Source organism: Ochotona curzoniae, unplaced genomic scaffold, assembly GCF_017591425.1.
Source record: "Ochotona curzoniae isolate NIBS_2020 unplaced genomic scaffold, NIBS_Ocur_1.0 contig_2321, whole genome shotgun sequence".
Classification (NCBI taxonomy): Eukaryota; Metazoa; Chordata; class Mammalia; order Lagomorpha; family Ochotonidae; genus Ochotona; species Ochotona curzoniae.
In genome coordinates this window covers 8,086,670-8,112,715 of record NW_024465421.1, presented here as the reverse complement: position 1 = coordinate 8,112,715, position 26,046 = coordinate 8,086,670, and the positions used below count along the sequence as shown (strand labels likewise).

General features: G+C 51.5%; 1 protein-coding gene across 4 annotated transcripts; it reads right to left on the bottom strand.

Moving 5' to 3' along the window:
- Positions 1–496: 496 nt before the first annotated feature.
- On the bottom strand, positions 497–25,175 carry ITGAM (integrin subunit alpha M). 4 transcript variants are annotated; one of them, XM_040972958.1, is made up of 31 exons: positions 25,070–25,175; positions 23,807–23,912; positions 21,343–21,446; positions 20,926–20,996; positions 20,687–20,804; positions 15,080–15,210; positions 14,642–14,787; positions 13,614–13,767; positions 12,630–12,780; positions 12,035–12,108; positions 11,744–11,873; positions 11,357–11,499; positions 9,631–9,771; positions 9,329–9,541; positions 7,781–7,911; positions 7,530–7,693; positions 5,045–5,199; positions 4,818–4,949; positions 4,530–4,603; positions 4,282–4,407; positions 4,213–4,251; positions 4,067–4,163; positions 3,838–3,917; positions 3,078–3,161; positions 2,722–2,797; positions 1,879–1,986; positions 1,660–1,743; positions 1,439–1,552; positions 1,248–1,349; positions 935–1,045; positions 497–595 (listed from the first exon to the last, which is right to left on the bottom strand). In XM_040972958.1, exons 1-31 carry the CDS (start codon positions 25,095–25,097, stop codon positions 524–526), a joined length of 3,459 nt encoding a protein of 1,152 aa, XP_040828892.1. In that variant the 5' UTR covers positions 25,098–25,175; the 3' UTR covers positions 497–523. The 4 variants fall into 4 exon arrangements, with proteins under 4 accessions (XP_040828892.1, XP_040828893.1, XP_040828890.1 ...); XM_040972959.1 differs by having other exon boundaries at positions 9,329–9,538; XM_040972956.1 differs by lacking the exon at positions 4,213–4,251 and having other exon boundaries at positions 4,067–4,174; positions 4,269–4,407.
- Between the last annotated feature and the right edge of the window lie 871 nt (positions 25,176–26,046).

Below are 26,046 nucleotides of genomic sequence, written 5' to 3'. Positions count from 1 at the left end.
TTTTTTTAAAGATTTATTTATTTTTATTAGAAAGTCAGATATACAGAGAGGAGGACCAGGAAGAAGCAGGACTGTCCTCACTGGACAATAGCGCTGGTATGGGGGGTTTGGACAGGCTCCCATGGGTTGCCCAGCACCCGGCTCCACTCACGGTGTCTGCATGGATGAACCTGAGGGAGGTTACATGGCCTCCAATGTAGGGTCTGCTCTGTCTCCTTCTGCATCACCTAGAAGAGCTGATACCTACTCGGCCGGAGGATGGCCCCACAGCAAACCCCTTCCAGCTGAGCCTAATGCTAGAAGCATCACACACCAAGGGTTTCATATACCGCATGTATGTGCATGCACACACACACTCACACACATGAACGGGAGTCAGGCAGCTCTTTCTAGAGGGAGACAGAACTGGCCTCATCTTCTGGTGGACCTGCTTTGTCCCACAGCCTAACACCTGTGTCTGGGTCTGGGCCAAGTCCAGCTTACAGCACAGGTGGCCCCTTGGTGGGAGTGGGGGGAGCAGCTTCTACTGAGGTGGTGCCTCTTGGGGAGCAGCCTCGGCCATCATGTCCTTGTACTGCCGTTTGAAGAAGCCGAGCTGTTGGGGCAGAGGGATAGATAAGAGCCACTGAAGGTCAGGGAGCGGGTGGGGAGAGGAGGACCACTGGGGCAAAGACTGGGGCGGGGGCAGGGACAGGGTAAGCAGCATCAGTGGGGGGCCAGTTGGCACACAACATGCCTAGCAGAGCCTGGGCTGAGGGCATCTCCCACTGATCTGCTAGTCCACACCAAGCAGGCTGAGGTGCCCTGGAGCACCCACAGCCACACCGCTGGCAGCAGTCCTCAGGACTCGAGCTGCTGAGTGACAGGGCACCTGGGGACAGGCAGAAGGCCCATCCAGGGCAGGATGGGGCAGGAAGGGGTGGGACAAAGCTACCTTGTAGAGGCCAGCAGTGATGAGGGCCAGCAGCACCAGGCCCCCGATGGAGCTACCCACGATGAGTGGCACAGGGTCATGGACTTCGTAGGGTTCCACCTTGGTCTCCGTCTAAGGAGAATGCATCAGGGGAGGCAGATTCTGTGTCTTGAGAAGTTTCCTCACTAGGATCTCAGATAGTCCAGGCCCTAACCTAGAGTACGACACCCCAGCCCTCACTCCCACTCCCATTGCCCCGTCTACCCCCATCTGCCTGGTATCTGTGACCCCCAGTTCCTCCCTGCACCTGACCCTTTGTGCCCCATCCAGGTACCTGAGCCCTCACAAAGATGTCCTGGCCAGGAAGCAAGGTGTAGGCAGACTGGTTGAAGATAATCTCTGCCGTGGTCACCACCAGGAGGTGCTTGTGTGGCGTCTGTAGAAGACACCAGGGTGGCAGTGTAATCCGGGGCTGCAGATCCCATCCCAGCCCAATCATGCCTCGGGACATCCCCGCCACCATACCTTGATGTACCAGTCAAACGAGAGGTTGCCCTGGAAGGTGACGATGATCTTCTCCCGGTGGCCAATGGCAGGGATGTCACATTGGATTCTATGGCAAATGGCGATGGAGCAGTTCTGGGGAGGGAGGCAAGGTGGGGGGTGTCCAAGGGAGCACGTGCAGGTGTCAGGGAGTATAAAAATGTCCCTGGGGGAGGAGAGACTGTCCCGAGCTCCACTCTCACCAGCACCGGAGCCTTCTGCAGCTGAGCCTGGATGTCGGAGCGAGGTGGGGGTCTCTCCTGACTGTGGCACACACTGGAAAGGTTCTGCAGAAACATGACTCCATGAAGAGATGGCAAAAGCAGGTGGGGGAGGCCTGGGCAGCCCAGAAGTGGCTCCACAGCCCGAGGCAGGAGCCGGGCAGAGGAATGAGGTAAGCTTGGGGCCAGGCGGGAACTCACCGGGGGGAAGATGGGCCAGGGGTGGTCCCACACGGTCTTCTCATTCAGCCGCACAGGCACCCAGAAGACCACACTGATGGGAAGCCTCCTGTGGCCCAAGTTATTGATCTACACATTGGGGGTGAAGACGTAAGAGTTTTGCCTTTGCCACCTCCAACCCCAAGTCCTAGGTCGGCCTTCTCCTTCCTCTATCCCAGCACATTAGAAGGAGGCCCAAAGCATCCTGCACCTTCTCTGGGTATGGGCTGGAGGGAGACAACAGAGTGGAGTCACTGAACACACATCCGACTGGCAGGTGTTTGGCACACGGCTTCCGCCTGGATCATGCTGGCCACTGCAGCCATTTGCAGAATGAAGTAGAAGATAGATTCCTCTTTCTGCCTCGGTGTCTCTCTGTCTCTGTCTCTCTCTGTGTGTATGTGTTTCTCTAAGTCTCAAGTAAAGCTTTAAAAACTAAGTAAACTTTTAAAATTATTAACATGAATAGAAGAAACATATTATCGAAACAGTAAAACGAAGAAACACACATTCCAGAGCCAGAATGGCTGCAGGAAATCCTGGCTTCCCTGAGGCAGGTATTGCCAGCATCCTGGGATGTCATGTCCATCCTGTGGACGGGCACAGTGCCTTGCAGATAGATTCAGCAGGTGAAACGAGTTATGGAGTACATGCAGGGCCTGCACACTTGCAAGCCGTGGAGGCCAAATGATAGCAAGCTGGCAGCCACACCTGACACCAAGCTGGCACCAGGGGAACAAGCCCATCTCCATTTGTGCACTCCTGCCACCTGCTCCTCCCTCCCAACCTCCTGTCTTAAGGAGCCTCCAGCCCCCGGCTCCTCACCTGATACTCATGCTGTATAATATGATAGCTCTTCTCTGAGGCTGTGAAGTTGAGATATTTGGTGGAGACCTCACCACTAAAGGGAGAAGAGAGGAGGGGGAGGAGGTGGCAAAATGTCACAATAGGATCCCAGGACTGAAGTCCTGGGTCAAGTTGTGTAAGGAGCACGGGGGTGGCAAGGAGAGCTTTACTCACCAGATGTACCAGTTAGGGACACATGCACACACTTCACACACAAAGAGATACATGTGCGTAGGCCCTCAGACATATGCAGGAGCACACACAAGCACACGGCCAGGCTCCCGAACACAGTCACACAAATGGATATGTCCAGCCCCACCGGGAAGGCCCAGCACCTGGTGACCACCAAGTACACGGCATACTTGACGGGCAGCTCCACTTGGGACACAGATTTGCTGGTGCTGGGCATGTTGTTCTCGCTGAAGGGAAAGAAAGGGCTTAGCCAGCTCCGAGCTTTGAGTGTCATCCATACCTTCCTCCCGCCTCCCCGCCAGTTAGCACACAGAGTCCCAGAATTCCACCCTCAGCACCACTGCTGCCCAACACTGCTCCCCAGGCGTCTGTGGCTACTTCTTCTATCCTGTGCTCTCTGGGGAGTGAGCTCACAGCCGGTGTCACCTCCCACCACCATCAGTCACCTGGTGACACACGCCCACCTGTAGCTGGCCATCACCAACCCCTGCAATCCTACATGCGGACCAAGAATGCATACAAAAAGCATCCCGACCACCTCGTGTCCAGGCTCCTTCCAACATCTGCTACCTCCCTTCCCTCCGCATGCCACCCTCAGTCTACACCTTGGCTGGACTCACTCACAGCCTGATTGTATATCCTTCAGGCCTTTTTCTTGAGCATCGAGCTCTGAGAACACCAATCATGGAACCCACACGGTTCAGCCATCACCAGTACTCTCATCTGCCTGAGCCATAAAGTGCTAACCCCCATGATGGCGACAAGCACAGCTTTCCTGTCCGTGACTGTCGCATTGGCACTTGGTACAATGTGCTTAGTTAGTGCTTGTTGGATGAATGAGTGAATGAATGAGCCAAGGGGAGAATCAGCTACACCCTGGGCCAAGGCTAGGGCATAGCGCACCTGGTCACACGGGCTCTGAGGAGCAATTTGTTTCCCAGGTAAGCATCAGATTCCACGTAAAAGGTGATGTTAAAGGTGACCTGCAGGTGGAGGAATGAGACAGCAGTGAGGAGCAGAGGCAAGCCAGCTGAGTGCATGCTAGGTGCTGAGGAGAGATGGGAGGTGTTTTCTAAACAAAAGAAAGAGAAGGTTCTGGAAGAAGACATAGAAGCACAGTGGCAGCGCTGACCTCTGACTGGGCTGGGAAGATAGGGTGGCTGATGTTGCAGGTCATGTCCTTCAAAGTTCCAGAACCTTCAGAAGAGAGGCTTGAATGACAGATCAGCCTGCAGGAGCGCTGGTTGAGGGACGCAGTGGGGGGGCCAAGTCAGTCACCAACCAGGAAGAGGGCAGAGGACACGTGCTCCCCTCCCACTGGAAGACTCGGCTACCTGAGCGCAAAACTCCTTCCGGAAGGATAAACCAATCGGGTCGAAGATCACCTTCGTATTGTAGGAGTCCTCCCCCTCGTTTCTCACAGTGAGGGTCACACTGAAGTCCCAGGGACTGCCCACCACCAAGGTGTCCAATCTTGGAGGGACAACAAGCCGGAGTATGAGATGCCAAGAGCTGTTCTGCTGGGAAGGGGGTGTGGGCACGCGGAGAGGCACAAGCGACGGGGGACCCCTGGGCAACTAGGGAAAGGAATTCACCTCATGGGATGGAAGGTGATGCTGAGGTCATCCTGACAAATGCTGTCATTGCCACAGTTCTTCTCAAAGGGAAACTGCCAAAAAAAAAAAAAAAAAAAAGCAGCTGGCCAAGAGAAGAGACAGGGAGGCGACATGCCACAGAGCCATGAAGTCAGCATTGACAAGGTGGAGCTATGCCAGCTGGGCCAGTCACGGCTTCGGGGCTCCCCAGCCCACCCCACACACACCACCACCACCCCATACCCTTACATGCCCTGCCCCCTTCTCACCCCATCCTATCCCCCTCACCATGCCTGTGAAGAGCGTCTGAGCATCCGCAGCCAGCACGGGTCTGAGTTTCCCGAAGGAGGCCACTGGTGTCCCCACCAGAGACAAGTTGAGGCGCAGGACAATGGGGTTCATGGAGTCGTCCACGCAGCCCTGGAGGGGTGTGAGTAGGAGACAGCATGAGTCCAGGGTCCTGCTTACCCAGTTCTGGGAGGTCCCTCTGCAAGCCCGAGCATGCACGTGCTCACCGATAATGATAACTGCAGGGTCTCACACTTGGGGGTCAGCCCCAAAATCCGCGTGTGCGTTTCCGTGTTGTTCTTGGTGCTATCAAAGATGGCCCTGGGTTTCTGGCGCCCGGCGTCCAGAGTCAGGTTGTAGATGGCGGTGCCCTGGATCTCACCTGAAAGGGCAGGGTAGCACTGCAGTGAGGGACCAGGGTTTACTCAGGCCCAGTTCCTCTGCTTCTCAGCTGTGGGGCTTTGGGACAGTGGAGTCCTGGTGCCTTGTAAGTACCCGTTCGCCAGAGTGCCCATAAGGCCTCAAGCACCTGCGTCTGCCCACAGTAAATACCCAATCAGCAGATGCTGTTCTACCGAATATTAGAAGATTAATGGTGTTTTCTGTTTTTTGTTTTTTTTTTTTTAATTTGTCATGGATCCTTTACAGTGTGACAGGACTTTATGAATAATCTTAAAAGGGGGATGGTGAATTTATTTCTTTATTTCACAGGCAGAGTGACAGAGAGAGATGTTCCAACTGGGCACAACGGCCAGGGCTGGTTCAGGTCAAAGCCAGGCACTCAGGACTCCCAACTGGGTCTCCCACGTAGGTGCAGGAGGCCAATCACTTAGGCCAATGCTGCTGCTTTCCCAGGCACATTAGCTGGGAGCTGGGTGGGGAGAGCGACAGCCAGGATTCGAATCAGTGCTCTAGTAAGCAGTGCCATCATCACAGGTGTGGCTTAACCCACTGCACCACAACACCAGCTGTCTAAAGAATCCTGATGTTTTCATGAGTTTTTGAACATGTGGGCAAGTATTTCTACCAGTAATCTCGCTCTCTCTCTAGAATTCAATTCAGACGTTTGTTAAATCTCTCATCATTCCCCATAGGTCTCATAAATCTGTGCCTTATTTTTCTTTAGCTTCTGTTACTGTTGATCTGGCTACTTTCAATGGACTTATCTTCAAGTTCACTAAGTTGTCATTCTGCTTCTAAGATGCTCTTAAATCTACTGCTTCTTAATGTCGGTCGGAGTTGTTGATGTTGGAGTCTGAGGCCGTGGATTCCAGGTCCTCACTGAAGTCCTGCCTCCTTTCCTGTCGTGTTTCCTGGAGATGCTAATCACTGAGTTTGTGGGTTTTTTAAAGATGTATTTATTTATTTTTAATTTTTATTGGAAAAGCGGATATACAGAGAGGAGAGACAGAGAGGAAGATCTTCCATCCAATGATTCACTCCCCAAGTGAGCGCAAAGGTCGATGCTATGCCGATCCAGAGCCAGGAGCCTCTTCCGGGTCTCCCACGCGGGTGCAGGGTCCCAAAGCCCTGGGCCATCCTCGACTGCCTTCCCGGGCCACAGGCAGGGAGCTGGATGGGAAGTGGGGCTGCCAGGACTAGAACTTAGGCGCCCATATGGGATCCTGGGCGTGCAAGGCGAGGACCTTAACCATTGCACCATCGCGCCGGGCCCTGAGTTTGTGGGTTTTTGTTTGTTTTTAATCACAGCAGCTCACTCTGATTTCTTAAACACCTGTAGGAGTGTCCTTCTTGTCTGTTGTTTCTCTTGCTTGCCTCACCATTGTCTAAATGGAAAGTCTTAGGGGACTGCCAAAGCCCCTCTTAAACCCCTCTGTCCCCAGCACTAGGAACCTGCTGAATTCTCTACTCAACTCAGCAGCCTTTCAGTTGCTATTCAGTGCTAGCTTTCCAGGGCATTCTCAGCTTAAGAGTTAGCAGCAGCTGGAGAGGAATCTCCAGGAGAACTTGGCGTGTCTTCTTAGAGCCTTGGCTCTCAGTTCTGGCCCTGCTGGCTGCCCCAGTCTCCCCAGTATAGGAAGACACCTGCAGGAGAGAAGACTTGATCTCCTCCTTCTGCTTCTTTCTGGTCCTGCCATTACTGTCCTGCCCCACCCAAGAGCAACTCTACTCTCTGAGCAGAGGGACACGGTCAAGTTCCTGGATAAAATACATATCTGAATGTTTTGTGAATCTGTGTTTCTGCATCTACTAAACCTCTTCAAATGAGCCCTCTCTTGCTTAAAAATAAATAATAAAAAGTAAATAACAGTTAACATGCCACTTGGGGCCCTGCATCCTGCATCTCGTTTCAGAATGCCTGGGATTGGGTCCCAACTTATGTGCCATCTTGTAGGCAGAAGGTGACTCAGGTCCTCATGGTAGATCCAGAGGGAGGTTGTGGTTCCTGGCTTTTGGCCTGGCCCTGCCCTCCCTTTTTTCAGGCATTTGGGAAGTAATCTCAAAAGATGGGAGACATCTCTCATGTGCACACACTCTCACTCTCTATCCGCCTTTCAAATTTTTATATAGTTATTCACAGGTCTGAGTCCTTGGTCCTCTGAAGAACTGAGAGGATGAGGGGTACCCCAGGGTCCCTTCTCTGGTGAGGTTTGTTGGGCTTCCCCACCCAGAGCTTGCTGACTGGCGCCAAGCCTGGAGCCACTCAGAGCTTTCCTCAGCACCCCCGGGAGTCTGAGCCCCCAACCTCACCTTCTTGCAGCCGGTCCCGCGTCTTCTTGCGGAGCCAGAGGCAGATGCGGGCTTCCCCGGCCGGCTTTGCTTTTGCCTCCTGTTCCCGACACTCAAACACACTCCTTGCCACTTCCTTGGGCTTAAACTCCATGGAGGCCTCAACTCTCAGCACTGGCTGGGACCTGCGCGGACACCAAGGTAGCACATTTAGGCAGCCAGGACACTCCTTAAAAGAGGACAACATGAGGTGCACCAAAAGGACTTCTCACCTGAGCAGCAGAACTTGTCCCTGGGCCCCCACAGACAGGTCCACCAGTCCATCCCTTGTGAGGTCCTGGCCTCCACTCAGTGACTGACCAAAGTACTGGATCTGGGGGTAGAGCTGGGAGCCTGCAATTCGCTGGGTCAGAAAAGAGCAGAGGAACAGGCATTGTGGCATAGCAGGTTACATCTGCACCTGCATCACCAGCATCCCATACGGCCGGCAGTTAGAGACTTGGCTGCTCCAGTTCTGATCTTGTTCCCTGCTAATGTGCCTTGAAAAGAAGTTAGAAAATGGTCCAAGTGATTGGGTCCCTGCTCCCAAGTAGGAGGTCAGGAAAAAGCTCCAGGTTCCTTGCTGCAGTGAGGCCCACCTCTGTCCATTGTAGTCATTCAGGGAGTGAACCAGCAGGTGAAAGATTGTTCTCTATTCCTCCTTCTCTTTCTGTAAGTCTGACTCTCAAACAAATTAGTCTTCAAAGAACAAATATACCATGGAATATTATTCAGTCCTTTTCCCAGACTGAAAAAAAAAAAAAAAGAAACCAATGGAAGATTGGCTCTCTCATATGGCAGCAGCAAGATCATCATGCTATTCAGAGTACACAGAAATTATCAAAAGAGCTGCAGAAATGCAACTGGGTCCCAGTCCTAGCTCCACTTCTGAGTCAAACTTCCTCCTGATGAGCTTCCTAGGAGGTAACAGGTGATGGTTCACGTGCTTGCATCCCTGCAACCATGTGGGAGATCTGGCTCCTACCTTTGACATGGCCCAGCCTGACTGTTGCAGGCATTTGGGGAAACAAACTAGAAGATGGAACATATATTTTTCTCCCTTGGTCCCCCTGAACCCATGTGGGAGACATGAATGGAGTTTCTGGCTCTCCTGGTTTTGGCCTGGTACAGCCCAGGTTGTTGTGGCTGGTGGGAAAATTAGCCAGTGCATAGAAGACCTCTCTCTCTCAACAATACCTTTCAAATGAATAAAATAAATCTCTGGGCCCCACGTGACAGGAAACAGGAAGCGAGCCCATGAGAGGAAACCAGGACTTAGTGGGGGTGATTAACCCTCAGAATGGACCCAGTGCAAATTAAAACCACGAGCCTTTGTCCAGCAATGATGGAAATGACAATGACAGAGTGCTGCACCAAGCACAAGGCCCTTCTGAAAGGCCCCCGGATGCAGACCCTAACGTGGGAATAACCTTTGGTTTCCTGGATGTGGTAGTTTCAGTACCATACCTGGAAGAGCTGAAAAACCTTGATTCTCAGTCACCCCATCCAGCCCCACATCCCAGCTCACCATTTACCATCTCTGGGCCTGGGTCTACACATCTCTAACATGGGATCGTGACAGCCCCATGCACCTGCTGTTGTAGAAGACATTGCCATAGGGTTAGAACACTTTGAGGAGTCTCTGAAGTATGTGTTAGTGTGTTTAAAGGTTCAAAGAGGAGCATGGGTGAACTGGCCTGATGGCAGTGGGAATGTCCAGTTGGAAGAGAACAGATCAGCAAAGTGGGCACCACTCTAATAAGGACAGCAACAGGCCTCACCTGGCTGTGGGAGGAGCTGATGCTGGATCTTGGGACTCCATGGAACAAGTAGACAGCCCCTCTGTTCTCCTGCTCTCCTGGGGCCCCAATGGCCACATCTGCCAGCTTGTCCCCATTCACATCCCCCAACACCGTCATGGCTGCTCCAAAGCGGCCCCAGGGGTGGCCTTGCTCCCCGCGGAGAACATGCTGGCATCGCCACCGAGCCCGCTGCTAAATGAAATCAGTGTCAAGACTGCGGCCAGGCAACCAATGCACCGCCAGCCCAGTCCCACTCAGACCCAATCCCGTCAACAACTCACCCCCTTGGGCATGAGGCACACAGACACCTGGCCACCTCGGGTCTCCTCATAGTAGTGGGGGGCCCCGATGAGGACCAGGTCGGTGTTGCCATCTCTATCCACGTCCACGGAGCAAAGGGAGGCCCCGAAGTAGGAACCAATCTGGAAGAGAAGGGACCAAGGTCACACAAGGTCACAGGTTTCTCAGCCATCAAGGTTGAATGCCTCATCTCTGTGCTTGTCAGGCCAGCCCTTTGCAGGGGATGTGTCATTCTGCATGACACATAACACATTCTCTCTCAATGTACTGCCACAGCGGCACAGGACACAGCAGTGGGTGAGGGTCTTCCAAGGATATTATTGTGGAAAACATCTGGCAGAACAAACAGGAGACCCTTTCTACACATCAGAAGACTTTAGAGGAGGTAAGAAGGCAAGAAATCCAAAGGAATTAAATAGCTTGGATTACAAATAACTGTTGCTAGAGTGGTGCTGTGGTGCATCAGATGAAGCCTCTAGCTGTGATACCAACATCCCATATGGACACCGGTTTGAGTCCCAGCTGCTCAACTAAATGTGCCTGATGAAAACAGTGAAGGAGGTCCCCTTCCCAACCCAGGCTGTTGCAGCCGTCTGAAGAATAAACCAGTAGATGAAAGATCTCTCTCTCTCTCTGGCTTTTGAACAAATAAATAAGCATTTTTTTTTAAAAGTAACACTTGTTACCCATAAAGTTTTTTGTGATATTAGGAAATAGTGGATGGACATCTGATGGAGTGACAATGCCCACATTCCAATCCCTTCTCCACATCCAGTTACAGCTCACTACTACTAGGCACCCTCAAGCAGCTGGGCCTCTGCCATCTGTGAAGGAAATCTGAATTGAGTTACTGGGTTCTTGCTTCAGCTTAGTACAGCCCTGAATGTTGTCGGCATTGGGGAAGTGATCTACTAAATGGAAATCAGTCTCTCATCTTTCTCCCTGCTCTTCAGGTAAATAATGTTTTTAAAGATTTTTTTTTTAAACTTGAAAAACAGAGTATAAAGAGAAGGAAAGACAGAGAGGATCTTCCATCTGCTAATTCATTCTCCAAATGTCTGCAATGGCCAGAGCTAAAATGATCCAAAGCCAGGAGCTAAGAGCCTCCTCCGGATCTCCCACATGGGTCCAGGGGCCGAAGGACTTGGGCTATCCTCCACTACTTTCTCAGACCATAAACAGGGAGCTGGATTAGAAGTGGAGCAGTCGGGACTCAAACCAGCACCCATATGAGATGCCAGTGCTGTAGGCGAAAGCTTAGCTTAATTTACCATGGCACTGGCCCCTCAAGTAAATATTTTCTTTTTATAAAAATGTAGTGTCTACCCGCCAGAGAAACTATTTTTTAAAATACGTTCAACATCATTATGTAGAGTTTGTTTATAGGCTTCATTCAGTTAATCATCCATTCTTCTAATTCATTCAAGAAATAAGGGCTTGTTATTGGCTGAGCACAAGGCTGGGGGCAGGGATGGGGGATAGAGACACGGCACCTGCCAGAGCTATTAGTGTAGTAGAGTGGGAGAAAGAGTCATGAACAGATAACAGGAAGGTACAGATGCAAGGACACAAGAGTCTCGAAGGCCAGGCTGGTGCCAGGACTTTCCAGCATCGGCCCCCGAAGGCCCCTCCTACAAGACAGCAGCATACACAGCATCTGGCGGTGCCCCTACTTGAAACGTCATGCTCCACCCACTCAGCACATACCTGACTGCCTTGGACTTCACCACTGGCCTCCCAAACGCGACCATCCTTTTTGAATATCACCACCAGACCGATGTGCTGATAGCGAGGAGCCCCCAGGACCAGGCTCTGCACCCGGTTCCGCAAGATGACTGCAGAGGCGTAACCTGCAAATGGTGGTCTCACAGGCTAGGTGCTCTCCCCTGCAGATCCTGGCCCCTGTCCAATATGCAGACTCAACCCCCTTAAAAGAGAGGCAAAGTGATGGTCTCGTGTTTGTTGAGTGAAGGGAATTAAAATTCCATCTTGAACTTTCTGTCTTTCAACCTATCCAAAGGGCCAACACCCTGGGCAGTCGCTAAATGAGGCCACATCCTGGCCCCCAAGGAACCCAGAACTCCCCCCACTTACCCAAGTAAGCATCATTCATTTTTGAATCCACCCTCGTCTTGTTGATGAAGGTGACGTCATTCTTGGATGTGTACAAAAAGGCGCCCCCAGCCCAGTCAAAGCTGCCCACAGAGCCCAGTAACAAGTCATCCTGAGGAAGAGGGCAGAACAGAAAGGAGCAGGAAGGAGGAGGTGACCAGCTTTGCCCACAGAGGAGGCACTTCCCACCCAGAGCCTGTCACAGAGAGGAGCCCGGTGCCCTCACGTCTCCCCTGGCTCCTTTTCTCTCTCCCCTGACTGAGAGGAACTTACGGGGGTAAAGGCAGCACTGAAGCCTTCCTGAGACATCTCATGCTCGAAGGAGCTGCTGCTGCCCGACTGGGTACCTGGAGGAAAGCAGAGAGGCCTCAGACAAACCCTGGGTGCTCACGGGTCCGGGCAAAGGAACTGCAAAGTTCTCAGCCCTTTTAAAGGGATGGCAGCCACTCAACTCCAGCTGTTCTTGCCCAGTGGAAAGACACTTCAACAAAAACATAAATGCCATGAATCCAGATTGGATGTGAAATTCCCCAATTTCCAACTTCTTTCCTTTAGTAAAATTTACTGAGCATCTTCTGTATACAAGCACAATTCTACATCAAGGGGACACAACAGTGACCAAAAGTTGGCAATCCCTCCCAAATTTAGGGAGAAATGCTGTGAGGCTCTCTCCCTCGGCCCAATTTCTCAGCCTGCAGCCAAGACGGGCAACATCACAGTGGCAGGTCTATACTCCTTCATTTCCAGGGAGGTGGGCCATTGGGAGAGCACATGCGAGGCAGGATAGCAAATTGTTTCTAGAAGGAAAAAGGTTCTGAGGGGGCGAGGAGGGGGCCAGAAGCAGAATCAAGGAACCCCCCCTGCTCACCCTCAATTGCAAAGATCTTCTCCTGTAGCTGATTCTGAATGGTGTTCAGGGCTTCGAAGTTGTTCACACGGAACACATGCTCATCGGCTGGCTTGGATGCGATGGTATTAAGTTCTTGGAACTGGTGGAGGCTCTTAAAGGCATCTCCCACCTGTAACTCAGGACCAGAGGACACATTAAGCTCTGTCTGCGGGGAGCCACATCATCCGGAGCAAGCAAATCCCACGACACAAGAATCTGAGCCATGATTCCTCAGATGACAGTACCAGCTGGCACACAGCTGGCATGTGGTGGCACAGCAGGCTGCCACACAGGGTGTTCTGCCAAGGGGCTATGTGGGAACCAGATTCCAGCCTCTGACCCTCTTTCTGGGCCATGCTTTCTAGGCTGGCGCTGGCCCGCCCCAGAGGAGAGAAGCCCTTTTCTTTAAATTGCAGATTTCTTCCTTGCCATGCCATTCACCTGGGTTGACCGCATCCGTATGTCACCACAATACGCTCCTAATCCTGCCTCTTCTGTATCCAACAAACCACGGCTGTGTCCTTCTCTGTCTCTGAGTTCAGTCATGGGTCTTGCCTTAGCCAAAGGATGTTATCAAATGTGAGACAAAGGGAAGCTTGAAGACATACCAGCAATAATGGCACTTGTTCTCTTGCTCCTCTGCCTTCGCCCTGTCTGAACCCAGGCTAGCTCTTTGGAGAACGAGACCCATGGAACAAAATAGCCAGGCCACCCCAACTGATCCAGCCCTTCTATCTCACAGACCAACAAAGCTGACAACCCTGATACAGTGAGCAGGCGCTGAGCACAGACTAACATTTGGGGATCGCGTGTTCTATAATATCGTGTCATGGCAGGTGACTAATATTGGCACACATGGCGTACAGCTAAGCCAGACTCCACCTTGATCCTAAGTGCTGTCTGCAGACTTAGCAAAGCACCAAAGCCACACAGAAACACCAGGCCCACAGCCACATCTCCTACCCCAATGACGTAGCGAATGATCCCCTTCTTCTCTGCCCTCGGGATGACATCGTCATACTCCAAATCGTCACCGTACTTTTCTCCATCTGTGATCACCACGAGGATCTTCAGGGCGTTTGGCCTGGCTCCACTGCTGCTGACAAACAGTTCATTCCTGTGCCAAGAGGAGGAGGGACAAAGGAATATGCAGTGGGCAAGGCAGCCGCGTGACACCAAGGAGGAGCCGGGCTCTGTCCAGCAGGCGTCCTGGCTCCCGAGACCCAACACTGGGCAGTCGCCAGCCCAAGTCCAGGGCAGCAGCAAGCCTAGGGGAGCGGGCAGAAAGGACCCCCCACTGTTTTCACGAACCTTGACTGAGTTTACTGCCCAACCTACATACTCTCACTTTCAAGTGTGAAAATATTTTAAAGAAGTAAATCTAACCAGGCCTTCCTCATATTTCTCCTCAGCATTGCATCCACTCTGAAATCATCTTGCTGCACATCTGTGTCAGCCTCCCCTTTGCCTGCATACATTCATCCACCCATCCTCACCCACATTCATCCATATCCACACACTCACCCAAATACACACACTCACCTTCACCCCCACACACATTCACACTCAACCTACACACTACTCATACTCACCTACACACACTCGCACATCCACATTTATTCACATACACCCTCATGTATACATTCACATCACCCACTCTCACACCCACATGCACACCCACAGTCACCCACATGCACACACACACACACACACATTCACTGAGGGCTCCTCACTCTGCACAATCTCCAGGGGATCCCGCAGGCTTAGAGAAGCCTCGCCTGAATTTTCCCAGCCTCCCTCAGCCTCCTTCCCTCCCCTTCTCCTTTACTCCTAGCTTTCCACAGTCCAAGGTAGCCTGCTCTTCCACACACACACACACACACCCTCCCTGGCTGGAATGACCCTTCCTCTCCCCTTTTCTCCCCTTCCCTCCCAGCCTCAGCAGCGCCCTGACCCCCAGAATTTCTGTCTCTGGCTCCTCTGGTGCTCACATGACTCTGAGGATTCCCGTGGCCGTGTGTGTCGTGCCCCCCAGCTGTTGTATTGACTTCACATGGTCAATGGGGTTGGGGTTTCTCTTGAAATCAGCGAAGTTGAAGTGAATCTTGAAGATATTCGAGTACTGCATCAAGGAGAACTGGAGCCCAGCACACCTTGCCGTGAGCCTGGGGAAGGCAAGCCAGGCCAGGCCAGCCAGACCCCTCCAGCTACCGCCTCCCAACCCAAGATGGCTGGCGGGTCCCTTTCACCCCTGTCACTTAGAGCCACCTGCTTTATAAGGGACAGAGAGAATGCTGGCTGCATCCAAGCAGAACAGGAGGGAGAAGCAGAGAAGAGATGAGCAGCAGCTGACCAGTCCCAGCGCCAGCCATCTGAGTGGGTTGTCAGCCCCACATGGGCTCTTGCCTAACCCAGCCTTCTGCCCTCACCAAGGTTTTGGAGTCTCTGAATTTCTCCATCACGGTCCAGACAAACTCTTTCATCCTCCCAAAGTCTTCTCCGTTGATGCTACCAGAACCATCAATCAAGAAAGCAATGTCACTTTCCTGCTGAGGACACTCTAGGGGTAGGGGGGAAGAGAACAGGGCAATGAAAGAGGAGCTTTGTGAACACTCGACAGTTGAGTTCTCTGTGGGGCCTGAGGAGCGGAAAGCAAGGCAAGCTGCTGCTAGCTCCCTGCTGAGCAAAAACAGACAGGTGTCTTGGACCTCAGCAAAAGATAAAGACTCTTCTATTTCTTTTAAGATTTATTTATTTTTACTGGAAAGGCAGATGTCCAGAGAAAAGGAAAGATAGGGAGAGAAGATCTTTCATCTGCTGGTTCACTCCATAAATGGCTGTAATAGCAGCAGCTGAACCAATCTAAAGCTGGGAGTTGAGACCTTCTTCTGGGTTCCCCACATGGACACAGGGTCCAAGGACTTAGGCCATCCTCTTCTGCTTTCCCAGTCCATAATCAGAGAGCTGAGTAGAACAGCCGGGACACAAACTGGTGCCCATGTGGGTTGTTGGTGCCACAAGGTGGAGGATTAGCATGTTGAGTCACAATGCTGGTCCCCCAGCTGGAGGTTCTTGGCCATCCCACATGCAGACAAATTCACCAGCTTCCACATTTTCATTTGAAATAGTAAAGACTCTTGGTCTTCGACCAATGGGCAAGAAGTAATTAGGGTGGGCATTTGGCATAGCCTTTAAGATGCCATTTGGAATACCCACAACCTGTATCATAGTGCCTGGGTTCAAGTTCTAGGTCTGCTCCCAGCTGAGGCTTCTGAAAGCAAATGTGCACCCAGGAAGGAAGGACGAGAGGGAGGGAGGAAAGAAGGTAGGAAAGAAGGTAGAAAAGAAGGAAGAAAGGGGAAAGAAATGAAAGAAAATAAAAGACAAGAAAAAAAGGAAAGAAGGTAGGAAGGAAGGAATTTGGGGTGGACATTTAGCATTGTGGCTAGCACCACCACACCCCAAATCAAACTGTCTGGGTTTGAATCTTAGCTCTTCTCTTGATTCCAGAAATCAAATGTCCTTGACCATGAGAAAATGCATCCTGGGGAGAGATAGCTTATGAGTGCAATCTATGTGGCAACCCCTACATGCAGAAGAACAATCGCATTTAGCATAAAACACTCATCCTGGGAAGAAATTCTTTGAATGTGCTGTGGGGAGAGCCTCTTGTCAGAAGTTCAACCTTCACAACCCTCAGAAAATTCATGGTGGAGAAAGAATCTGTCCACGTAAAGAAAGTGAGAAATCCTTCAGCTAGAAACTAAGCCCCAGTTTGCATTAAAAAAAAAAAAAAAAGCATAGTGGGCAAAAAGTCTTGTGAATGTTGCCAGTGTGGGAAAGCTTTTGCTGCTGACAAATCTTATCTTGTGTGACACCAGAAAAGCATTCTCAGCGTAGAAGAATTCCATGCCCTGTTAACATTTGAGAATGACTTCATGTTGGGTGACCTGGAATATTCCGCAGGAATTTACACAGAAATGGTTTCTAATTTAAAGGCTGTTTCTAAAGCAGTGAACACTTAAGTGGAATATCCTTTGAAGATGTATTCATTCGTCAAATTTTAAGTGTCCTTTGCAAAGTACTCCTTTTAGACACCAAACATGTAGCAAGAAACTATGTTCCCCCATAAAAATACTTGGCACAAAATACGCATACCACAACCTGGTCATATGTGACAAACTCACGGCTAATATCTTACCAAATAAGGAAAAATTTTCCTCCTAGATCTAGAACAAGATGCCCGCCTTGACCACTCTTACTAAGCATAGTACTTAAAGCCCACGCTAGAGACATTAGGCAAGAGAAATCAAGACATTAAAATAGCTAGGAGGAAGTCAAAACATCCTACTTACAGATCCCATGCTTAGAAAATCCCACTCCAAAAGCTCCAGCAGAAAGCTACCACAATAAATGATGAACATTGTAGGATACAAAATCAACATGCAAAAATTAGTAGCTTTTATATGCTCTCTGAAAAACAATCAAGAAAATATTCTATTTATAATAGCTAACCCCCTCAAAAAAAGACCCTAGGGATAAAGTGAATCAAGGAGTTTTGAATGATCTCTACAATGAAGGTTGTGAAACACTGATCAAAGAAATTGAAGAGGCCACAAAATAAATGAAAACCCATCTTGTATTCACAGATTGGAAAAATTAATACTGTCAGGACCAGTGTCCATGTCACAACACATTAAGCTATGGTCCCGATTGTCTCCTGGGAAAGTAGCCAGAGGAGGAGAAATGCCCCCGAAAGCTCTTCAGGACTTTCAGATTTTGAACTCAGTATGTCTATTATATTGTATGACTTTTTAGGATTTATTATTAATTTGAAAGGCACAGTGGCAGAGAAAGAAAAGGATAAAGAAAGAGAGAGCTGGTTCACTCCCCAAATATCCGCAACAGCCAGGGCTGGGACAGGCCATAGCCAGGAGCCTGGAACTCCGTCAAGGTCTCCCAGGTGGGTGGCAGGGGCTCAAGCACTTGGGCCTCCCAGTTGTATCAGCAGGATGCTGGATCAGAAATGGAGCCACTGGGACTTGAACTGGCATTCAAACATGGCATGTAGGCATCACAAGTAGCAGCTTAATCTATTGTGATATGTTTTTAAGTAGATGCAAAAAAGAAAAAAACTTTTAATTACTTGAAATGAGAGTTAAGAGAGAGAGAGAGGTAGAGACAGAGAGATCATCCATCCACTGGTTCACTCCCTAAATGGTTACAACAGCCAGAGCTGGCCAGTCCACAGCTAGAACCCAGGAACTTCTCCAGGGTCTTCCACGTGGATACAGGGGCCCAAAGTCTAAGGCCATCCTCCTTGACTTTCCCAGGCTCATTAGCAGGAAGCCGGATCAGAAGTGGAGCAGCGGGATTAGCACTCGCACCTCTATGAGATGCCGATGCCACAGACAGCAACTTTATCACTAAATCACAGCACTGGCCTTGAAGAATATTTAAAAGAAGTAGTTCTGAGAGTGAAGATGAAGACAGAGATGTTGAAACAGCTGCTGAAGCCACGGAACCAGAAGAGAAGCTGGTGTCTGGTGCCCACAGGTGAGGGTGGAGGAAGGTAGGATGTGACTAGGCTGAGGAAGCCCGTGGCAGAGGGTGCAGCTGAGGGTGGCATGTCTGAGACCACAGAGCCTGGAGAAGGGAGAGGTGACTGACAGGTCACACCAGAGAGTTCAGCAATGTAGTACTGCGGGTTAAGCCATGGCTTGCAACCCCAGGATCCGGTATGAATGCCTGTTCCAGTCCAAACGGCTCCACTTTCAATCCAGCTCCCTGCTAATACTCCTGGGAAAGCAAAGGCAGATGACCCAAGCACTTGGGTCCCTGCAGCCTCCTGGGGGGACCCAGATGAAGTTCCTAGCTCCTGGCTTTGGCCTCATCTTGGTCATTACAGCCATTTGGTCATTACAGCCCTCTCTCTCTCTCTCCCTGTGTGTGTGCGTGTGTGTGAATAAATGAATAAACATTAGGAGGAGGAGAAAGAGAATGAAAGGATGGTCACTGCACACCAACATGGAAAGCATTTGACATTTGCAAAGCAGACCTGCGCAAGGGCAGCCAGACGGCAGACATCACAGGAGAGGAGCTGTGGGGTGGGGCAGGTGCGGACAGGATTAGACTCCTCTCAGGATGCTGGCGGTAAGGGGGAACAGGCAGCCAAGGAGAGGGAGAAGCGCTGTCCTAGCTGCCCATTTCTGTGGCTTACTGCTCACTGGAGCCAAGGGCACACATTCAGCGAAGGGGGAGACCCCAAAGCTCCTAGGGAGAATGAATGGCAGAAGCGGTGGATCCTTCAAGAGTCAAGATGGGAGAATCAGCCTCAAGAAGAGGGACAAACCTCCTACAACCTGCTGCCAAGTTGGCACTGTCGCAGAGCCCGGGGCAAGGAGGTTGTATAGCAGAAGCCGCCTGGGTCAGAGGAGCAGAACGTAGGGGGCCCAGTGCAATAGCCTAGTGGCTAAAAATCTGGCCTTGCACACCCGGGATTCCATATGAGCGCCGGTCTGTGTCCCAGAGGCACCGCTTCCCATCCAGCTCCCTACTTGTGACCTGGGAAAGCAGTGGAGGGTGGCCCGAAGCCTTGGGATCCTGCACCCGCGTGGGAGACCCAGAAAAGGCTCCAGTCTCCTGGCTTCAGATCAGCTCAGCTCTGGCCACTGCAGCCACTTAGGGAGTGAACCACCAGATGGAAGATCTTCCTTTCTGTCTCTCCTCCTCTCTGCACATCCACCTTTCCAATATAAATAAATAAGTTTAAAAAAAAAAAGAACTTAGGAAAGAAAAGCTATGAAAGGTATGGCAGGGCAGGGGGTACAGGGCAGGGGGTACAGGGCAGGGGGTAGGAGGTGAGAGGGAGAATGGTATCTCATTCTAGAAACAGCTTGGAGACAAAAATGAAAATGACCACACAGCTGAACCAAGGCACTTAGAGAAGGCAACTGGGAGACTCACTCAATCAGCAAACATTTGGGGAGCAGGGGTGAGGCAAGCAGCCAGGAGGATGGTCCCAAGATGCCCACCTCCTCGCATGACCCCCTCTGTTTGAGCAGGAGCTGTGCTTAGCAATTGACCTCCAAAGTTTATAATACAGTAGAAGGCATAAGAGGCTTCATCTCATTCCGGGATGTGGACTGTGGCTTCCATCTGAGGTGTCCCCGCTCTCTCTCATTCACTATTTTACAAGCTACTCCATGCAGAGGCCCAACAGCAAACTGAATGAGACCCCAGTCAACAGGCAGTGAGGAATGGAAGCCACAGCCAACAACCACGTGAGTGTGCGAGGAAGGAGACCTTCCCCCGAGACAAGCCTTCGGGTGAAACCAAAGCCCCAAGGCAGAGGCTAAGCAGACCCAGCTTCCTGATGTTACCAAGATGTTGCGATAGTGAATGCTGCTGATGTTAAGCCATGAACATCAAGGGCGACTGGCTACGCAGCCATAGACACAAGGGCATCTAGCAGTGAGCATGCCATCAATGTCTCTGCTATCTGCATTGCAAGATGGACAGGTGAGAACCAAGTACAGGCCAATACACAGCTAAAAAGATGCTGAAGTAGAGCAGGGCGACAGGAAGTGATGGTGGAAATGATTAGGAATGCCACACAGGAAAGGCCTCTTTAAGGAAATGACATCTGGGCTTAGCAGGCCATAGGGAAGAGCAGTGCCAAGGCCCTGGAGTCGGGACAGCTGGGCAGGGATCCTGGAGTGTGGGACGGTGACTAGGGTAGAAGGGCTGGAGGAAGGAAAGATATGAAGGTGACCAGGGGCCATGCCACACAACCTCAAAGACCATAGTTGGCAGACCCAGACCCCTCTCCCAACAACATCTCATTGCCCGGAGCCACAGGCAATCTCATGGCTCCATCAGCACTTCCCTGAGAGGGCAGGACCCCAATGCCCTTCTCTGATGGAACCTGGCTCGGCCATCCTTACCCGCAGACCACAGCCACCCCTCAGTTCAGCTCCACCCCCACCCTGTGATCTCCTACTGCCCGTGTCTCCCTTCTGCTGAAGGCCACCTACTTCTGAGGGTCTCCGGGAACTTCTGGGGTGACTGTAGCAGGTTGGTTCCAAACAGGAAACAGAGGCCATTCACGTACGTGTTCTCCTTGCACAACTGATGCACGGTAGGGCCGCAGGCCTAGGCACAGGGGCAGGGAAGGAACTGCCCCTGCTGCCTTCACCGGGCCCCCAAGACCCACAAGTCCAGATGCCCCCTTACCCTAAGCCCGCCCCCAGCACCAGGACCCACGACAACTCACCAGCAGCCGGGAGGGATTGGTGGCAGCTGCCAGGGACAGGCCCAGGGACATGTTCACAGCCTCAGGGGGCACTGGGTAGCGAAGGGGGGAGAAGGACAGACATGCGTATGGTCACCCACAGGGGATAACCAAAGGTACCAGGCAGGGGTTCCCTTGGCCTGTGGGGACACACAGTTCTGACAGGTCAAGGGGCACCTGGGTGGTGGGAGAGGAGCAGGGAGGTGTTGCTGAGCACAGCAGGGGCATCTACAGACAGAAGAGAGGAGATAACCCCCAGACCCCCACTGCTCCCCCAGAATGCAGGCATGCCGGGCCAGCCCAGCCCAGTCCAGGTGTGTTCCCAGGGCCTTTGCAGGGGGCCTTCCCAGCCTGGGGGGGGGGGTGGCGGAGGGGCAGGCAAGCAGGTGCAGAGCTTACCCTGCAGGTGGATGGGCTCACACTTGTGCATGCCGTGGTCGCACTGGTAGAGGCCGCCTGTCTGGTTGGGCGCCGTTATCTCCTGGGGGGCTCCAACTACCACCCTGAGTTGGGGGGAGGCGAAGAACAGATATGAGACAAGACCAGGGGAGAAGCCCTCTGCCCAGGAAAAAGTGGAGACTCACACCCCAATTCCTAAACTTCCAGAAACAAAAAAGAACAAACACAGGATTAAATGGAAAAAGATGAACTCACAAAGTGGAAAGGACTTTACTAAGAACCACAAACCTCAGAGGTTATTTGAAAATAAGTAAAGCCAATCACTTGGCTGTTAAAAACCTATTTATTTACTTACTTAAAAGAGAGTTACAAGAGACAGGGAGAGCCAGAAAGAAAGATATCTTCCACCCCCTAGCTTATTTCCCAGATGGCTGCAAGAGACAGGGCTGGACCAGGCAGACGTGCAGAAGCCAAGAGCCACGAGCTTCTTCCAGGTGGGTAGTAGGGAACACAGAAGACAAGACAAGCCAGCTCACCTAAGCCAAGGGAAGACTTGAGTACCTTATGAAAAGATGGCAAGTTGGAACAGTGCCAGGCTCTACTACAAGCACCCAGGTCTGCGGGCACACGGAGGTAGACTGGACAGCCAACAGGCCTGACAGTTTCACACGTCTTGTGTAATAAAGCCAGCAATCTCCCAGCACGGTCAGATCACTCAAGCAACATTCTCAAAACATTGCTCCCCACGCCAGCCACATCCCTGGACACTGATGTAGGGTGATGGTAAGTGTACTTCCTCCTCCGTATACTTGCCCCACCGGCCACCTTGTGGACACAGGAGGGAAAACTGAAACGTTTATCTCAACCACCTTCCCCCTACCTCTCCATCCTAATCAGAATCAGACGCCCACATGGCTCTGAAACACCCTCACCTTTGCAATGAATATTAAATTAAAAAAACAGATTTTCTGTTCATGTCATCCACTGGTAAATCTGACCGCCAGAACAGAGTGTGGGTCGAACCAGGTCCGGTCGTAACAAAAGTAACACGCAGGCTGGAATGCCAAGGTGAGGTAGCCTGAGCCGGATGCAGCCGCAGCACCCAACCAACACAAGTGAGAACTAGGAAGGGAGGCGGCAGAGCTGACAGGAGAAAAAGGGGAGGCTCCCTAGCTGAACAGCAAGTTACACTGAGGAGCGGGAGCTGGGTGGGGGGTAGACTAGACCAGGCAGGGACACAGCGCCTGTGCACCTCATGGGGATCAGATTGGGTGATAACCAGGCTAGGCTGACCAATCCCATTGGAGTAAGCTACAACCAGAGTTGGTGAGGGTTGTCGGGCTTAGTTGTAGCAACAGAAGGGTAACGGGGACAGACTGGGCTAGTATGCCATATATACTGGCAAGCCAGGGTAGGAGGTGGGCCTGGTTGAGGCTACTGTGGGCCGCCCTGACTGGGCTGCAACTCCTACTAGTTCGTGCGAAGGACAAATGCGTCCAGGGTGGAACCAGGCGGGACTGCAAGAAGACACGGGTGGAGACAGAACCGGCCCAGCAACTGCAGCCGCCAGCTGTCCGGGGCAGTGGACTGTGATGGACCCTATGCTACTAAAACAGCAGGAATCTGGACTGGGAATACCTCAAAATTTCTTCGAGGATCTTCCCATTCGAGACACCGGACTCGGAGTCCTAACCAGGGAAAGACAGGACAAATCAAGCAACAACCTCAGCCATCTGATGGCAGCAGAGACTGGGCAAATGGAGACCCTAGACGGGACTGTGTCAATCAACGAACTCTTCAATGACCACATCATGATTGGGGTGGCGAGACAGGCAACGACCCATGGATAGTGAACTATTGGAACCACTTGATCGAGTATCTCGAAGCGCACCCCACTCCCGGGACTTGGGGTGGGCGGGAGATTGGGTGGGGCTTCTTCCTCTATATCCCCCTTTAGACCTTGACCCTCTTTTACCCCAATTAAATTTGTAAGGATTGTCAAAATTAAATAAAAAAAAAAAACAGATTTTATCTCTTTTTCTGTCACTCTGCCTTTCAAAATAAGTAAATGAATTTTTAAAATTTTATTTATTTTATTGGGAAGGCAGATATACGGAGTGAAAGAGATACAGAAATATCTTCTGTCTATTGGTTCACTCCCCAAGTGATTGCAACGGCTGGAGCTGAGTCAATCCGAAGCCAGGAGCCCGGAGCCTCTTCTATTCCCTTGCAGGTGCTTTCAAGGCCACTAACAGAGAGCTGGATGGGAAATGGAGCATCTGGGACACGAACTGGCTCCCCTGTGGGATCCCAGGCATACAAACTAAACACTTTTGCCACTAGCTACCATGCCAAGCCCCATACTTTTTTTTTTTTAATTGCCATCTTTTTTTTTTTCCCCTCCAGGAATTTAAGTCTTGGAGAGAAAGTGAATGAGACAAAGGACTGTGTGTGCAATGCTTACCGGGAGCCTTCGAACTGGACCACGCTTTGCCCAAAGCCCTTCTCGGTCCCTTGCAAGATCAGTGGGTTTTCAGTATCCAGGTTGAAGCCGTGACACAAGGCCATGGCTGGAGGGAGAAGCATGAAGGCCAATCAGAGGAAAGGAGGCTGAGAGAGCAGCACTCCTGCCTGCTCTGGGCACCCCTTGACCAGGGTCACCTCACCCGGCTCAGGACGCCTGCCCGGCAGCTCCTGTGCCAGCAGCCTGCGGCAAGAGCAAGCAGGGCCAGGTGCTCACGGAGCCCCCGCTTTCTCTAGAGAGGACCACAGAATAAACACTGCATTTTCCCATGGACTTTTGGAGGTATCCTTATGATTTTTGTTAGGAAAATTCCAAAATGTGATCACCGAGGACAATTCTTTGGTAACATAGGTTTGTTAACGGGATGAAAGGGGTGCAGGGGCAGCGGGGAGGAGCGCATGACTCAGGCCTGGGATTCCAGGCTGGCATTCTCCATCATCAGGTGGATGACACTCATTCGCCTGCAACCCTGGCTCATGGGGTGCACGTGTGGCCCCACTCTGTAGCTTTCTGACCTCTGGCCTCCAGAGAGCATCGTGGGGTGAGCCCAACCACTCTCCAGGCCCCACCCTGCTCTCTGGTCACACAAAAAGGGTTCTTGCCCAGTGACACCACCCCGGGGCTCTTGCCCAAACCTCAAGTTCCTACAGGTTCTCCATTGGATAATTTCCTTCCTCCACAGCTCTCAATCGCTTCCTTCCCTTTGTGGCTCATTCCCCACAAAACACGGACATAAAAGGAGACAAACTTGAACCTGTTAGATTCATGTGTCACTCAACAAACACCCACACCTGGATCCTTGGAAAAATAGGATTGGTGGGTGGGACGAGAGGGAAAAGAGGAACAGGTACACAGTAGAATCCAAGGAAACACTGTCGGGGAGAGAGGTCAGCACCTGCTGTGCACCCTTGGGTAGGTCATGTCACCTTTCTAGACCTTAGTTTCCTGCTATGAGAATTGAAGGGACCAACCAGATGGTCTGGCACAGCATATGAATGCAGCCATTCACACCGGCCTCCTGCCCATCAAATCTTGGTCCAGCTCCTTCCCCCAGGTCATTCTCCCGCAATCCTTATTGCCTCCGCCCACCACCACCAACACCACCACTGGGTCCGGTCCTTGACATCTCTTTCCCAGCACCCACAAACCCCAAGGTCTCCTCTTCCACCCCAGAGTGCCACCCCCACCAAGCCCCTGGTGTACCTGTTAACAGAAGGATTCTGCAAGTCATGACCGAAAGGAGCGGGGGCCAGGAAAGATAGTGAGTTGTTGGGTTGCAGGCACCACTGAGCTACTTCGATGAAGCCACCGAAGCCAGGCGGGACAAAAAAGGAGAAGTAGGAAGCAGAAGTCTGCAAAAGCCCAAAGAAGGAAGGTGGGGGTTCCGTGAGCGCCTGGCCCTGCTTGCTGTCACTCCTGCACATAGCCTGCTTGCCCTTCTGACCCAGCTTCCTGACCCAAACCACTGAGATCTCTATCCAAAAGGTGCCATCTGTCACCTTGGCCTGCTTCTGGGGTGGGTGGGCCGCAGCCAGCCAAGGCAAGACCTTGATGCACCTGATGAGATCAGTTCACCATGTACACTGTACCCCGGAAGTGTGAGTCACTGTTGATAATCCACCCCCCTTCAGAATTGCTTTAATATTTTTTAAAAATAAAAATTTAAAAGACGGAACCAATCTAGCATAACCTTCCAAGTGGGCAAAATCAGTACAGGAAGCCAAACAGCATCTCCCAACCACATGCTTCGTAGGGGCCGGTGACACTACCTGCCATGCCAACATCCCATGCAGACACCAGTTGGAATCCCAGCTGCTCTGCTTCCAATTTAGCTTCCTGCTAATGTGCCTGGGAAAGGAGTGGGAAATGATTCTGGTGCTCCGGTCACTGAACCCACATGAGAGGCTTGGAAGAAGCTTCTGGCTTCAGTCTGGATTTTGCAATGGGGTAAACTAGGGAATAAAAGATCTTTCTTTTTCCTGCCTGTCCTCCTCTTTCTTTAAAACTTGCAATTTACAAAAGAAGACTTGGATTGTGATTTTTGGTCAATATCAACCCTTGTCACTGAAGCAATTACCAATCCCACCATGCCCCATGGTGGGCAGTTGCCATGTATGCCAGGAAGAACTTCATAAAGCTTCCAGGGGGCAGAGTGGGCAGCAAGGAGGTACCTTCCAAAC